The sequence below is a fragment of the Corella eumyota genome, chromosome 1 (genome assembly GCF_963082875.1).
Source record: "Corella eumyota chromosome 1, kaCorEumy4.1, whole genome shotgun sequence".
In the NCBI taxonomy this organism is placed as follows: Eukaryota; Metazoa; Chordata; class Ascidiacea; order Phlebobranchia; family Corellidae; genus Corella; species Corella eumyota.
In genome coordinates this window covers 4422263-4438581 of record NC_137490.1, presented here as the reverse complement: position 1 = coordinate 4438581, position 16319 = coordinate 4422263, and the positions used below count along the sequence as shown (strand labels likewise).

The window sequence follows — 16319 nt, the reverse complement described above, 5'->3', positions numbered from 1 at the left end:
ACGAATAAAATAAATATTAGAAGCGCTTAACAATAGAACTTATTATATAAACAATTGGTAAAAAAAATCATTTGTAGTTTACGATCCCCGATAAAATTTAAACACTTAAAGGCAAAGAGTAGCAAAAACTAAAGAATTCAAAACATAACATGCATTATTTAAAAAAATATAACTATTAAGATGGACAGTAAATTGAAAAAGGCCGTTCCGGGACCGTAAACTACTTATGATCCTTTAAAATCGCCTTTTTATTAAGGTGGTGCTGAGGCTGATAATGGAGAATTTCCTTGGCATGCGGCAATATACGAATTTAACGAACTTATTTGTGGAGGAGTTTTAGTTTCTCCCGATCTTATTCTTACTGCAGCGCATTGCTATACTGAATGTGAAAGTCAAGCAATTAGGTTAGCATCTAAATTGTATATTTCTGGTATTCGTATATTATGCAAACATTTTACAGTTTAAATTAAGGGATTTTTGTGGCTAAAATAGGCAACTAAATGTTTTGCTTTTGAAAACACTTTTGCTTTTAAGAAACTTAAATATTTTTCAGTTTTGATAATGTCAAGAAAAAAAAACTTACCCCATTATGTTTTACAGAAATGAATTCTCTTTTAATAGTGGGTCTCGTTCAAGTGAGAATGTGATGTTGGGTCGCTACGGTGTAACTATAGGTCGAACATTGGACAACTTATCACAATTGAAAGTTGCTAAGTTAATGTGTCACGACCAATATAAAATTGATCTTACTACCCATCAACAAACGTAAATATAATACAGATACTAGTTTATTAAAAAAAAACATTTGTTAAAGGATCTTAGTTTTTCCTAATCAATTTTTATGTATTAATATAACATTTACGGTTATAGAAATGACGTTGCCTTGTTAAGGCTAAGTAGACCAACAGAATCAAGTTTCTTATGTATTGACCAGCCTACCTTTCCTAACCACAACTATGGTTTTAATTCAAAAGGCTGTTTTGGGTTAGGTCATGGGTTTACTGAATCAGGTAACTTTGTTTTGTACAAGCTAAGAATGTGGGTCATTCTTGAAATCGATTATGTTTGTCATATAAATATATGACAAAAATGAACATTAATTAAAAAATACATAGATTTTAGTACATTTAATATTTCTAAACAAATGTATTGCCTAATCTTACGTGCAGAGATTGTATTGGGTGTTATAACCGGCAGCGTGATGTGTCGTAAGAACACTTGCTACACCACTCATGAGGTCATGGGTTTAATCCCCACTGATTTTGTGCTGTAGCACCCTTGAGTAAGGCAATTTAAACGGTATGAACTCCCGCTGAGCCAGCACTTAATCAGCAGTATAATTACCGTGCAATTATAATCTATATTATCCCAAACTGCCACAGGCAACTCGAGACTGGGTCGGGGTAACTGATGTTACTCTATGTTTAAGTCGCGCATTCGACTTTCCCACATCGAGGATAAAGATATATACAAAAAAAATGAAGGTATCTAATTTTAAATTTAACAGGTCGTAAAAGCGAAATTCTTCGGAAGGTGAAGGTTGATTTATTTAGTCCAAGTAGATGTAAATCATTGTACAACGACTATCCAGAAGATGATACAAATTTAATTTGTACACGTGCTTCAGGATTACCAAACGGAGTTTCATGTGATGTACGTTAATTTTATTATATTTACAAAACAAAAACCTTACTTTCTTACGTATTTAGATGGACAGTGGCAGCCCAGTAGTATGTCCAGTTAATCCGAATGACCGTTATTCAGCATATATGGTAAGAGGGATATTTTCATTTCGACCTGGCAACAACAAGTGCTCTAAAGACACTGTCTCTGTTCTTACTAACATGGGTATATCCAGCAAGGAAAATTCGCCCTGGTGTTGGGTGTTGAAACAGATACGAGTGTCCGGTTTAAAACGGTGATAATTGGGATGAGAAACAAAGGATCTTTTTTATATTGACCCTAACTCGATAACTGATTTATTTATTGTTTTTTTTCAAATAAACTGCAACCAAAAATATAGTGGTTTTAAAACAAGTTTTAGAAAAGTAAGGATAAGCTCGTTTAACTTTAAAACAAAAGTCATTTAAATTGCTTAAAGGAAATTTATGACCGAAATACAAAATAGAAGTAACAATATTTTTAGAAACATTAAATAAACTGCCTAATTTAAGTCACAAATTTTAATACTTTTTATTTAAATAAATAGTTTTTATTTAAAAATCAAAACTTTTCAACTAGTAGTTTTATTGATAAATTTGTAAGAAATTCAATGGGAAATAAATAATAAAAATGTTCAAAGGTCGTCCCTTACTCCAAAGCCTGGTCCAGTTGGGGGAGTAGTTAATGAAGTTAAACCACCCAAAGGTTCACAGGCAAATCGCTCACTTCTGCAAATAACAAAATTAATAAAAAATACGATAAGATAATAGTGAGTTAGTTATACAAGTTATAGGTTTACAAATCTCTTAAGGGCAAGGCTTTATTTATTAAAATATTAACTGAGCCAAGGTTAAGGAACTTATTCTATGATTACGCTGTAAAACAACATAAAAAAACAAAATTTTAAAATCCTTTTTTTTTACTAAGAGGGATGGTAATATAAATAAATTAAAAATAACTACAAAATGGGTTATTTGCCTTGGTCCTGCTTTGGGGGTTTTTCCTGCTTTAAGATCATCAATAATTTGTTCCATGTCACTTGCTTTTAAATCTTCCTGTATTAAAACAAAAAAAAAATTTTTGATTTAAAAAAAAATTTACTAATTTTTTGTAATTTTTGGTTATGAGAATTATTGTCCATAAAAAAAAACAAAAATCCAAATAGAACCACTACTCACATAATAATCATCGTTTATTTGAATCATTGGAGCATTAACACAAGCTCCCAAACATTCAACCTCATTTAACGTAAACAAACCATCCTTGGTTGTTTCCCCAACTTTAATTCCTAGTTTTGATTGAATAACTTCTAGTATTGAGTCAGAGTCACATAGCATACAAGGGGTTGTGGTACAAAGTTGCAAGTGATATTTTCCAACAGGATTTCTATATTGTATAATTATTTATTTGTATTTATTTAACATTGCTGAACCAGAGAAAATTTAAATGTAAAGGAATTAAATATTTAATCCATATAAGCTAGGCTATAGTTGACAAGATTTTGGCAGACCTATTATTGCACATACAATTAAATTATAGGCTAACATAATAATACAATAAAAAAATTGGTTTACATTATTAAAATATCTTTCCTTTGTCGTAAGTAAATTAATTTATTTTGTACTCTAGTTAAGCACTTTAAACAAAGCAGGCCCTATTAAAGGTAAAAAACTAATAAAGGCTAATTCAAAGTAACAAAAAACTCGTTAATCTATAGCTATTAAGACAGCTTTTCCAAATCAAAGACAAACAAATCCAAATAAATAACATATTTCAAAGACTTATTTACCTTTTATACATTGTATAGAATGTTGCTACTTCATATACTCTCATTGGAGGAATATCTAAGATATCAGCAACTTTGTTCATCGCTGAAATGGGTAACCAACCATGTTGTCGCTGTGCAAGATCTAAAACTGGCATCACTGACGCCACCTTGTGTCCTTCAGGATAGTTGGCTTTAATTGCTTCTATCCTCTTTTAAATATCAAAAAATAAATAGGCCTAGTCATTTTATAAACAATGCTGTTTTTTTATGATTTTATCAAAAATAAACTATAAAGGTTGCTATGCTATTAGGTTAAGTTGTAAAATAAATGATTATTTCTTATATAAACTAGCAGACTTATCAACAGCATAGTTTAGTGGTAAGAACACTTGGCTTTAGTACATGAGGTTCTAAGCTCGATCCCCACTGTTCTAATGCTGTAGCAGCCCTAAGTTAGGCTCTATAAACAGTCTAACAGTATGGACTCATGCTAGGTCATAATCAGCAGTAATATTAATTAAAATCTACAATATCCCAAACTGCTACAGGCAACTCAAGACTGGGTTGGAGTAACAGTTGTTACTTTATGTTTTGGTCGCACATTTAACCTTTCCACATCAAGGATATAAAGTTATATACAAAAAAAACTGTTAATTAGACAAAGTTTCTGAAATGGAGAATAAAAAATTGTTTGGTTAAAAATAATCCACTTTTTTACTTTGTAATTTTCTTCAGTAAAATCGAATGGGGTAGTAGGGTTGTTTTCAGGGGTATCTACATGGTTACACAAGGCTCCACTTTTCACTGCAGAAGTTTGATGAAAAAATTTGATATTTCTTCCAACCTTAAAAAACAGAACAAAAAGTTAATAAGTGTTCTTCAATATTTTAATATAGAATATATTTAACTCACGGCGTACGACAAAGCTTTTCTTGCATGGGATAACATTTTTTTATAAAAATAACTTGGAAAAAATCAACACAACCATAAATCGAGTGAGGATGATTACCTAAGCGTGAACGAGGCAAAATTGTAACTTTATGCGTTTGAATATTTTTTGATGGATGTATTGTAATCAATACAATTGCACCACTATAGTTTTTGCTAAATTTATAAAATAAATTTATATAAAACGGTATATACAACTATTTTTTAAGACAAAAGTAGTTACAGTTTATTTTTTTTAAATAATAGAGACATTCCAATTTGTTATGCCGTTTTATTGCCAGACATCTTAGCCCTAAAAAAAACTTTTTTATTATTAACCTAGTTTCCTAGAATACCCGTGAATCCTTACTAAAGTTTATAAACTGTCGTGATTAATGATGAAGACGCATGTTAGAATTACGCGTCAAAATGTTTAAAAAATCGTGCCAGATTTTAAACCGACGCATGACATAAGTTCGTTCGCAATCGTCCAATACATCAATGACAAAAACTTTTCGAGAAGTGAAAGTTAGATGTAAATATTATAAATTAGTGTTTAGTTAAAACTAACATATAAAAGTAACGGAAATTTTTGTTTATCATTAAGTCTTATTTAACGTGACATTGTTTAGATAATAGCCTTTTTTAGTTGACAATTCCTTGTCAATTTTTTAAGTCTAAGTTTTTAAAGTTTTAGACTCTTTTAGAAAGGTAACATAGTCACAAAATCGACATTTAAAATAAGATAATGTAAATCAAATATTTTTATTGTTTTTATTTTGTTTATTGTCGTTTTAAAAAAATGTGCTTGGCTAGGTCTTGTTTTTAGAATAAAATATTCAAGTTTTATAATTCCTTATTAGATGGATAAATATTTAATAATTATGTATGGTAATCAGTCAGTGCCTTTTCAAGTTATGTATTGAGCTTTCTACAACTTTTAAATAAATCATGATGATAGGCTTTATAAATCGCTTCGTATCAAGTAGCCTATAAATATTTAAAAACACGTAGTTCAATTATTTTACCTTTAGAAAGTAAGGTAACTGTATAAAAAGTGTATTGTAGTTCAATTTTAAAAAATGAAGAAAATTTTAATATTATTCTGTCTTTATTTATGTTTATGTTTACATTTATCGCAAGGTAAGTTATGTATATATTTTTTAAGTATAATTATAATTATGTATAATTAAAAATAATAATAAGTAACACTTTAATATTATTGATTTTTATTAATTATTTAAAAAAGGTATAACTACATAATTCTATGTTTTAATAACAACCAAAAATAAAAAACATCAATGTTTAAATAATAAAAAACCTTTATAGACATTTGAATAATAAAATTATGTCAAAATTAAAAAAAAGTTACAACTTATATAAAAAAAAAAAGTTACAACTTATAAACATTTTTTACAACTTATAAATAAAAAACGTTACAACTTATAAATATTTCAGGAAGACAACCTTGCAAACCCGGATATTTTGTCTGGGGAGGAAAATATTGTTTTAAAGTATCCTCCGTTAAATCTTCCTGGAAGGAAGCGGAGGACTCGTGCTCGAGAGACGGAGGATACCTTTCCTCCGTCCACTCTTCCGCCGAGATGAAATTCATTCGAATTTTGATGCTTATTAAGCGGGCAAGAAAAATGTATTTGGGTAAGTCGAATAAAGTGCGCTCCTTTTTGAGGATAAAAATTAAATAATATTTGAACTTTGGATTTTTGTTTTAAATATCAAAAAATAACAAATTTTAAAATGCTTTGTTTTATAAGGCATTTAGTTTATTTAACACGTAAAAACATTTTGCATGCAGTAAAGTTCCAATAAATGCAAATAAACTTATATTAACACGCAACGAACTTTGATAAATATCAATCTGAATCTAACCGGACATGATTGCGACAAACTTTCGTTAGTTTTATTTCGGTTATTGCGTCAAACCAGCAGAATGTTAAACTTAGAGCAAAATTGAGATTGCGGAATCACAAATAAATGCCATGTAAATTACTAAGAAAAGTAAAAAAACCTTGATTAGCTTACCAAAATATTAAATTAGCAGATTTTGTATAATGTCCATGTTATACAAGTTAATGATAAATAATAAATTTAAAACTTATTTTCCTTTGTGAGGTATCACTTTTCGCGGAATGACACTAAAATTGTAGAACAACAGTCACGTATATAAGCCACCACATTTAATCCTTGCATTAATATATAGGTTTATATCGGGACCCAAACCATGACCTATTTCTAAACCAAGATGAAACCGAGTCAGATTTTTTTCAGTGGAAAAACGGGAATCCGCCATATTCGAAAACGAAGAAATGTGTCACCGTGTCAATGTCAGACGGCAACCGGTGGTCGGCTGAAGACTGTAATGAACGACTACAATATCTATGCAAAACATATATAAGTAAGTATGTTCAATAAGTTATAGGCAGAAATTTTGTCAAGCCCCTGCAAAATTTTCAATTTACTTTTATTATGTTTATTTTTTGATTTTTTGAGTAACTTAAATATTAATTTTGTTACAAGTTTTCACAATATGTTTTTCCATTTGTTTGATATATAATTTCTATGAGAACCTTCTTAAATGGCGCCAAATGCTGACGCACGAAACAGTTAAAAAAAGGCAAACGCCAATTTAACAAGCGCGTAGCCTTAGTTCAATTAAAGTTTAAACCAATATGTCGATATTTCAAATGTTTTGCTAGCTCCAAGAAGTCGAGTTAAAAGAAGAAAGAGGCAAAGGTGTCATGTGTGCTACAACGCGGCTTCAAATGAGGAATGCAACTCAAAAATATCTCGAACTTGTTCAGAATACGAGGTCAACAAATTTTTCCTACTCAAATATCTAAAACGGCCTAAAATTCTCCATTTTATTTTGATTTTTTGTCAAAACGCTAGGTTTTAGTTTGGTTTGTCATATCTCAACAATTTGTTATATTCTATTACAGAACACTTGTCAAAATGAAGTTCGAACCAGCGGTGGGCGGACACTTATATCAAAGCGATGTAAGCAACAAGTTGCCTGCGAAAACGATTACCAACAGAACACCAAAGCTGCTTGGATGGTTGCCCAGTGTTCTTCTACGTTTACAACGAACAGTGTTTGCAGGTGTTGTTGTAAAGGAGAGATGTGTAATGAGGCTGAACTGCCATGTATAGGAGGTAGGTAATACTTAGCCTTGTTGAAATATTAATTAATTTTTAAGGCATGCGTTCAACCGAAATTTAATAGGCTCCAAAGCAATTATAAAAAGGTTAAGCTTTCTGTTTTTATCTCTAAATTTATCAAAAAACAATAATATTTAAATTTATCTACTTTGCTAAATAAATCATGTTGATCAATAAACATTGTTTTGTAATAAATAAATGTATTTTTTTAAAAACCATGTTGCATTTGATTTTAAACAGATACGTCTTGTAAGGCTCTATCTGTGCCGAGCAATGCTTTTCTAAAGTGCAACAACGGTCAAAATTCTGGCTCAATATGTACATTTCAGTGCGCTTTAGGCTACCGACTTATTGGTGGAAATAGGAGACAGTGTATTGGACAGACTCAACAATGGTCGGGCAGCAGCCCAACTTGCGAAAGTACGTCGAATCTAGTCGAAGACTTTCGCGTATTTTTCGTTAACGCGTATTTCACGTTAGTGGCATATTTAACGAATAGTAAGTGGGCCCTTGCCATAATTCCCGACTTATATTTACTAGTCAACAGGTGGCCCCTTTAATTTATTTTTTAGTTAATAAAAATACATATTTTATGTTGTCTTCAGATGTAGTTTGTCCTGATAGGAAAACTGATCTTGTGAACGGAAATGTGAGGTGCAGCGACCAAAACTCGTTCGGTTCACGTTGTACTTATACTTGTAATCAAAATTACACGTTAAACGGAGCATCTCAGGTGTCCTGTTTAAGTACAGGAAGATGGAGCTCAGATGCACCAACGTGTCGATGTAAGTATTGCCTTTAGGTAGTTCAGTTCAAGTTTAGTTCTCGTTTTGGACTAATGTTTATTACTTTTCAGTGATCACTTGTCCAGAACCTCGTACAGTACGAAATGGTCGACAAATTAGTTCTAGAGAAAATCAAATCGGTAGCACCCGACAATATGCTTGCAATCAAGGCTATACATTTCGAGGAAGTGACGTTATCACATGCTTGGATCTTAACAACGACAGAAGAGGAGAATGGAACGGAAGGCCCATTTGTGAAAGTAAAAGTCTACATATAGTAAACCGAATTGACAATGTATTGCATTAAAGGGGCCATAGAAAAAGTTGTATTTTTTCCAAATTTATTTTAGGGATCCAATGTCTTGCGGAAATTCAACCACCAGAGAATGGCGACGTGGTTACAGATGACAAGTTTTACGGCTCAGAAATCACATATAACTGCAATGCAAGATATTACATGGATGGTAACAGTACTGGAGAGTGTGTAGATACCAACAACGACGGAGTTGGGGAATGGAGTATAAGTACACCAAGTTGCAAAGGTAGGTAAAAACTTAAAATAAGTATAAGATAACCAAAAATTCAAGGTTACATCTTTATAAGTCATATGTTTCAAAATAAAAAATTAATGGCAAATGTAGTTTAAAGTGGGTAAAAAAGTGCTAGTTATTCAAACATGTATTTATAACAAATAGTTTTTATTCCCAAACTAATATTAAAATTCAAGTGAGCAAGTATTATAGTTATTTTACAGCAATCACATGCGTCGAGCTGTCCCCTCCTCAGTTCGGAATCTTAGACGGCACTTCTCCATTTTTGGTTGACGACCAAATATCAGTGACATGCGACCCAGGGTACTTTTTAGTTGGGGAAAGTACCCTGAGGTGTTTGGATGATGATAGAGATGCGAATGGAATATGGGACAAAGCATTGCCAGTTTGCGAAGGTTTAAATAATTTGGATTGTCTAGTATCATTTTTATACAAACACAGTTTTTCTATATTAAACAATAAATATTTTGACAGAAATCGTTTGCAATACAATTTCTAATCCCATAAACGGACAAGTATCTGCAAATTCTTTACCATCCTGGGGTACCAGGGTCAATTTTACATGTTCTGAGGGGTATTTTCTAGAAGGAGAAAGTAGTTTGCAATGTGGTGATAATAATAATGATGGTACTGGTGATTGGAATAACAACGAACCGATTTGTAACTGTAAGAAAACTTGTTGCATATTTTTTTAAAGATAACTGCAACCTTGTAAGGCATTTATATTTAAAGATTTTAAAATCACCAATGTAAACACTTTTTCATTTGTCTTTAACAAAATAAGTTTTTGGTATTTTTTTATCGGGTAAGAGTGTAATATTTGGACGTGTTTGAGCTACCCATAAACGTTGATTTCAAGGGCGAATAGTGCGGCATTTGTGCGGCTCAAACCCGAAATCTTTCGGCTCGTAGTCCGAGGCCATGACTTGTATATCACACTATTTGACTATACACACTTTTTGTGCTTTTAGTAATTCGTTGCCCTGCGTTAACGATACCGGTAAACGGGAGGTCAGCAGCACCTTTGCAAACCAGATATGGTTCTGTTGTAAGATTTCTATGTGACGAGGGTTATTACGTCATCGGGTCAGCAAATTTAACTTGCGAAGATTATAACAACGACGAGGTAGGAGATTGGGATGACTCAACTCCGTTCTGTGAACGTAAGACTTTGTTAAGGGATATTAATTTTAAAGTGACAGGAATTCGGACAACCAATTTATATTAGTTGTATTAACATATTCCTTGTGCTTGAAATAGCTCAATAATACTACTTTTTCCGTCCTCAAAGTAACCTGAAATTTTAACAGTAGAATTCATTTTTTTCTTTAGGAATAGTTTGCAGAGAAATTCTGCCCACGCCTCGCAACGGTCAGATCCTCTTCTTTCCAGAAAACACGGCGTTTTACGGTTCCACGTACGAGTTTGCCTGTGACGTCGGATATTTTTTGATAGGAAGTGACGTCATTACGTGTGGTGACAATAATAATGACAACGACGGTGATTGGCTACAAGATATACCAGTGTGTAGACGTAAGTATATATATATATATATTTATTTTATATTTGTTTATTCTTAATATGGAAAGGTCGACTTCACGACCTACAAGAAGCAACATCAGTTACCTCGACCCAGTCTCGAGTTTCCTATGACAGCTTAGGATATTATAGATTATAACTGCCCTTTCATTTTTCATTAAGCTGCTGAATAAGTGCTGGCTTAGCAGGAGTTCATACCACTTAAATAGCGCCTTACTCAAGGTTGCTACGGCATAACAGCAGTGGGAATCGAACTAAAGACCTCATGCAATGCAACCAAGTGTTCTGACCAATACACAACGCTGTCGGTTGCAACAATCAAACAACGCATTAAATTTTAATTACATTTTATATAAATTTTTAGCAAAATGACTGTCTCTAGTTGGAGTTTAATAAATTCTTTTTAGTCTTGATTTTTAAAGGGTTTTGTTTTGTAGAAATCTTGTGCCCGGAGTTGGTGGCACCCAGGAACGGTTTCTTTGCTTCAATATCTTCGTTAGAGTTTGGAGAAACGTTGGAAGTTGAATGCCATGATGGATTTTATTTGATTGGAAATTCTTCGTTGACTTGTATCGACTTAAACACAGACGGACGAGGAGACTGGAATTCCATTCTGCCAGTTTGTGAACGTAAGTTACAGATTGTAGTTCATATGAGTATTTACTATGCTTTGGAATATTGAATGAGTTTACAAAAAAGCAGTTTTCTAGTAAATCTGTTGCATTTTTTGAACGTTAAATGTTAAAATTAAAATTGCGTTGATTGCGTAACGTTATTGATTTAATTTCTTGATTAATTTTAAATCCTTGATTAAATTTTAAACCGGCAGCGTGGTGTAGTGGTAAGAACACTTTCTACACTACACATGAGGTTGTGGGTTCAATCCCCACAGACATCATGCTGTAGCGCCCTTGAGTAAGGAACTATAAACGGTATGAACTCCTGCTGTGCCAGCAATTAATCAGCAGCTTAATTATTGGGCAATTATAGTCTTTAATATCCCAAACTGCCACAGGCAACTCGAGACTGGGTCGGAGTAACTGATGTTACGCTATGTTTAAGTCGCGCATTCGACTTTCCCACATCGAGGATAAAGATATACAAAAAAAAATTAATCCTGAACTATAAATTTTCTTTTATTTCTAAACGTCTACAACTTTATTTATTTTTCGATCACACGGCAAATTCTTTTTAGAAATTTCTTGTTCATCAAGTGACGTGCAAGCACCTGAAAACGGCAATGTCGAATTTCCGACTTCTACAATATGGGGATCCACCGCTACTTTTACGTGCGACGAAGGTTACTTTTTGGTCGGAGAATCTCAGAGAGTTTGCCGGGATTCAAACGACGATGGAGCCGGGGATTGGTCCGGAAATTCCTCGATGTGTGAAAGTAAGAACAAAGGGATTTACTATATCAAAATAATAAAGAACTTTGACTTTTTGAATGTGGTGACTTTATAATGTTTACCCGTTATTAAAAAAAATCCAAGTTTATCTAATTTTTTAAATTTTCTTATTTGAAGGGGTTCTATGTCCTGTTTTACCAGAACCCGAAAATGGACTGTATGTTCCAGCAGATGTTACTTTCGGTACTGAAGTCACTTATATTTGCAATGAAGGATTTTTTCTGAGAGGTTCTAGTGTACTGCAATGTACTGACATTGAAAATAACGATGCGGTCGGGGAATGGAGTAACAATCCACCATTTTGTGAGCGTAAGTAAAAAAGAAATCTTAAATTTCTGTAAAGATTAATCTAGCTTTGGTGATATTTTCTAACTCACAAATTAAAATAAAATTACTAATTTTTTGTGTGTTTTATTCTAAATTGACATAAGAATTACTCTATTTAAAAATCTTGATTACTCGATTTTAAATATACCTCTTTTTTAGAGATTGTTTGTCCTGTAATATCTTCTCCCTTAAATGGAGATGTTGTCGGTATAGGCAACGCGGTAAGCAGAGCAAGGCAGCAGATTTGGGGAACAAGAGCGACATTTATATGTGATCCGGGGTATTTTCTTGACGGTGTTTCTGTGATCCAGTGTGTCGACAATTTAAATGACGGCGTCGGGGAGTGGTCAAATCCTGAACCATCTTGCACATGTAAGTAAATTTGCAATCACATTTAAAATATATTTAGTTTCCAAGTAGAAAAATGATGTTAATATTAAAGTTAATGTATTGATATTAACATGTAAAAAAGTGACGTCAACTGCTCTTAAGACCTTGTATCAATTAAAAATTAATTCAAGTGTCATGTCATTTTTAAACAGTGATTGAATGCCCGAGTCTCGGACCAATTTTAAGCGGAGCATACGTCATGTCCGATGACGTGTTTCGAATCGGGACATCGGTTACAATTCAGTGTGACGAAGGTTATCATGAAACTTACAACGGTGACGTCATATGTAGGAATACGACGAACAGTCCGGTTGGAGAGTGGATAGGAGTTCTGCCAACTTGCGAACGTAAGTGTTTAATGATAATAACCATTACTTGACTATGATGATTACATTAAAGTTAAAGTCCTATGTTGGCGATAATTTTTAATTCAAAATTAATAAAGTTGATGTCACTGAACACAAAAATGTTTTTAACTTTGAATAATTTGACTTACTTTTTAAGTTATAAAACTTTAAAAAAAGGAAAGGCATATGTGTGATGACGTAGAAAGTATTAGCTTGTATACATTAACCACGCTACTTATGGTACTTTCTACGTTTTTTTTGCCTTTTTTTGATTTAGTGTCAACCATACTTATGCGCTATATACATCAACTACAAACGACTTTGGAATTAGTTTAATTTTCTTTACCATTAAAGTATTCACAAAAGCGACTATTTTATCTTCTTTAGAAATACTTTGCAATGATATATCAAGAGATCCACCAAACGGGGTAGTTGCTTGTTCGGATTTTAACTTGTTTGGTAGCTTGTGTGTTTTCCAGTGTGAACGGGGTTATTTTTTAAACGGTAGCAACTCGACAGTGTGTATGGATTTAGATGAAAATGGACAAGGAGAATGGTCGACAGAAGTTCCAGTTTGTCAAAGTAGGGTTAATAAGTTTTAACAGCTTTCTTTATATTATTAGGCATAGTGTGTATGATATACCTTTGTCTAGAATATATCTTTGGAAGAATAGTTTTTTATAAATTGAAGATGGAGTATATTGCATATAAAATAGGTGTTTTTAAATCTGCAATGTAATTTTAGATGACAAATAGCTATATAAAAATTTTTTTTTTTTTTAGAGCTAAGTCAGAAGCACAAAATCCCTAATTATACTTTTTAATAGCCTTTTTTTTCTTTTTTGCAGAAATAACTTGCGATCCCGGACTATCCAACCCAGAAAACGGTGTAGTCGACTGTACATTAGAAAACGAATTTTCTTCTGAATGTCATTTCTCGTGCGAAAACGGATTTTTTTTAAAAGGAAATGATATTCTAGTATGTGGAGGCGGTGACCGGAACGGGAACGGAACCTGGAGCCAGGAGGCCCCGATTTGTGGCCGTAAGAGAATTTAGTTTAGGCTACTGACCTAATCAAGGTTATACAATGAGGTCCGTTAACATCGCTGTCTTTTTAGAAATTAACTGCGAGCCGCAAAATTCTCCAGCAAATGGTGGAGTTTCATGTTCAGATGGAAACAAATATGGTAGCAGGTGTATATTCGAATGTGATATAGGACACTCTGTCATAGGCTTTGATACGGTTTCTTGTGGTGAACCAACGGCAGATAGCACAGGAAGGTGGAATGGGGATCCGGTATTTTGCGAGAGTAAGCATATAACTAACTATATATATAATATTGTATGGATGTATATTTACTGTATTGCTTATTCAAAACTCTAAATTTGGCTACTATGGACACAGTGTTAAAATTTCAAAAAAAGTTAAATTTTTTTTTTTTAAGACGAAGTATATATATATATTTTCAGCAATTAGTTAATTTATGTTTTACTCTTTAAGTGAACCAATGCGAAATACCTAGCGAAAACCCAGTCAACGGAACATACGAATGCACCAACTCGAATTTTTATGGAAGTGAATGTAATTACTCTTGTGCTGAGGGATATTTTCTAATTGGAACCCAAACTAGGTCGTGTTTGGCTAATCGACGTTGGAGCGAAGAAGAGCCGACTTGTGAAAGTAAAACTAAAACAAAATGTGTAAAGTTCACCACAATTTTATTTTTTTTTTGTTAGAAAATGATCGGTTATTTGCCTAATTTATTAATATACCCAAATCATTGGCTTTACTAAATAAAGTATTGGGTTTAATCCCCACTGCTCTTATGCTGTAGCGCATTAACTGCTGCCAAGCCAACACTTAAACAGTAGCCTAATTAGCGGGCAATTATAAATATATAATCTAGAACTGCCGAAGGCAACTTGAAACTAGGTAGGGGTAATTGATGTTACCCTACGTTTAGAAAGTTGACTATCCAAATCGAGAATAAATAAATATAAAAAAAATTACGTGGTTATCACAATGACAGCTATTTTAATACACTTTTGCATGTATAAAATATCAAAAAACAAAAATCCTATATAATATGCTTAATCGCAAGGGTTTATATCTTAAATGTTTTTACCCTTTTATCAATAGTACAACGGTGCAAACCACTGCCTGAAAACCCAACTGACGGACTAGTATTTTGCACTGATGAAGACAAATATGGGAGCATTTGTTCTTATTTCTGCGATCTTGGGTTTGAGCTGTTGGGTTCGGCGACTACAACTTGCATGGCAGATACAAACGGAGACAATTTTGGGGAATTTAACAATCCACCTCCGTTTTGTGAACGTAAATAAAATCCTAATTTATTTTAACTTATATATATTTTTTTTGTATAAATCTTTATCCTCGATGTGGGAAAGTCGAATGCGCGACTTAAACATAGAGTAACATCAGTTACTCCGACCCAGTCTCGAGTTGCCTGTGGCAGTTTGGGATATTATAGATTATAATTGCCCGATAATTATACTGGTGGCTCAGCAGAAGTTAATACCGTTTACAGCGCCTTACTCAAGGGCGCTACAGCATAAGATCAGTGGGGATTGAACCCACGACCTCATGTGTGGTGTAGCAAGTGTTCTTACCACTACACCACGCTGCCGGATTTATAAAACCAAAAACGATATCCCAATATGATAAAATTGAATGTGGTTATTGTAGAGTAATAAATGTGCAACTGTTTAGCAATATATTGCCCTGATATTGAGGGAAAGATCGACGGCGGTGCTGTCATCTGTGCGATTGGTTCGGACGAGCTAGAAGGAAACAGATACGGATCGGAGTGCGTGCTAATTTGTGACGACGGTTACCGCGCGCAGGGCGACAGAAGAGCTATCTGTTTGGGAAAGGGCGTTTGGACACGAACCATCGGAACATGCCAAAGTAAATGCATTTTTTTAGTGGACTATTGCATACAAAATTACAGAGCAATTGTGCGAGACTATTAATTTAAAATTTAATAACCTTTATTTAAGGACTTTTAAATTGCAAAAAAGTAACAAAGATTCTTTTTTAGGATATCGCTGTTTTCCACCGCTTCCCATCCCTCGATTTGGATCAAAATTATGCACCACTCGCGATGATTCTATCGGCACAGTCTGTCGGTTCTCGTGCAATCGAAGCACACTAGTGGGCGTAAGTGATCAGGTCACGTGTTTAGCGAACGGCTCATGGGATCTAGCGCCACCTACATGTAGTCGACCTTGAGTCAAGATATGTTTGCTTTTTTATTTATGATTCGTTAATGCTGTAATATAAAAATCTGCCTCGTTAAAATGTTTGTATTCGCTTTTTTATTGCTTAAAATCCGAGACTATTTATTTAAATGTAAAGGTAAAAAGTTACACTTTATTGTACCAAATTTTCGTTAAATTGTACTTACAA

The 16319-nt window shown here is 33.2% G+C and overlaps 3 protein-coding genes across 3 annotated transcripts; 2 read left to right on the top strand and 1 right to left on the bottom strand.

The window, feature by feature from the left end:
- Nucleotides 1-180: 180 nt before the first annotated feature.
- LOC145764205 (kallikrein-6-like) lies at nt 181-1922 on the top strand. The gene is made up of 6 exons (XM_082575811.1): nt 181-187; nt 257-404; nt 601-765; nt 871-1010; nt 1508-1653; nt 1710-1922. Exons 1-6 carry the CDS (start codon nt 181-183, stop codon nt 1920-1922), a joined length of 819 nt encoding a protein of 272 aa, XP_082431937.1.
- A 68-nt stretch (nt 1923-1990) lies between these two features.
- LOC145751521 (NADH dehydrogenase [ubiquinone] flavoprotein 2, mitochondrial-like) lies at nt 1991-4451 on the bottom strand. The gene is made up of 6 exons (XM_082567699.1): nt 4343-4451; nt 4149-4274; nt 3452-3639; nt 2841-3048; nt 2641-2717; nt 1991-2390 (listed from the first exon to the last, which is right to left on the bottom strand). The coding sequence occupies exons 1-6, from the start codon at nt 4376-4378 to the stop codon at nt 2297-2299; spliced, it is 729 nt and encodes a 242-aa protein (XP_082423825.1). The 5' UTR covers nt 4379-4451; the 3' UTR covers nt 1991-2296.
- A 1555-nt stretch (nt 4452-6006) lies between these two features.
- LOC145764204 (sushi, von Willebrand factor type A, EGF and pentraxin domain-containing protein 1-like) lies at nt 6007-16142 on the top strand. Its single transcript, XM_082575810.1, has 24 exons — nt 6007-6016; nt 6579-6773; nt 7075-7187; nt 7318-7531; nt 7778-7957; nt 8143-8322; nt 8394-8582; nt 8673-8864; nt 9077-9268; nt 9348-9539; nt 9845-10036; nt 10206-10406; nt 10850-11041; nt 11608-11805; nt 11939-12130; nt 12308-12520; nt 12691-12885; nt 13273-13467; nt 13734-13928; nt 14005-14196; nt 14388-14567; nt 15027-15224; nt 15621-15818; nt 15952-16142. Exons 1-24 carry the CDS (start codon nt 6007-6009, stop codon nt 16140-16142), a joined length of 4389 nt encoding a protein of 1462 aa, XP_082431936.1.
- Nucleotides 16143-16319: the final 177 nt, after the last annotated feature.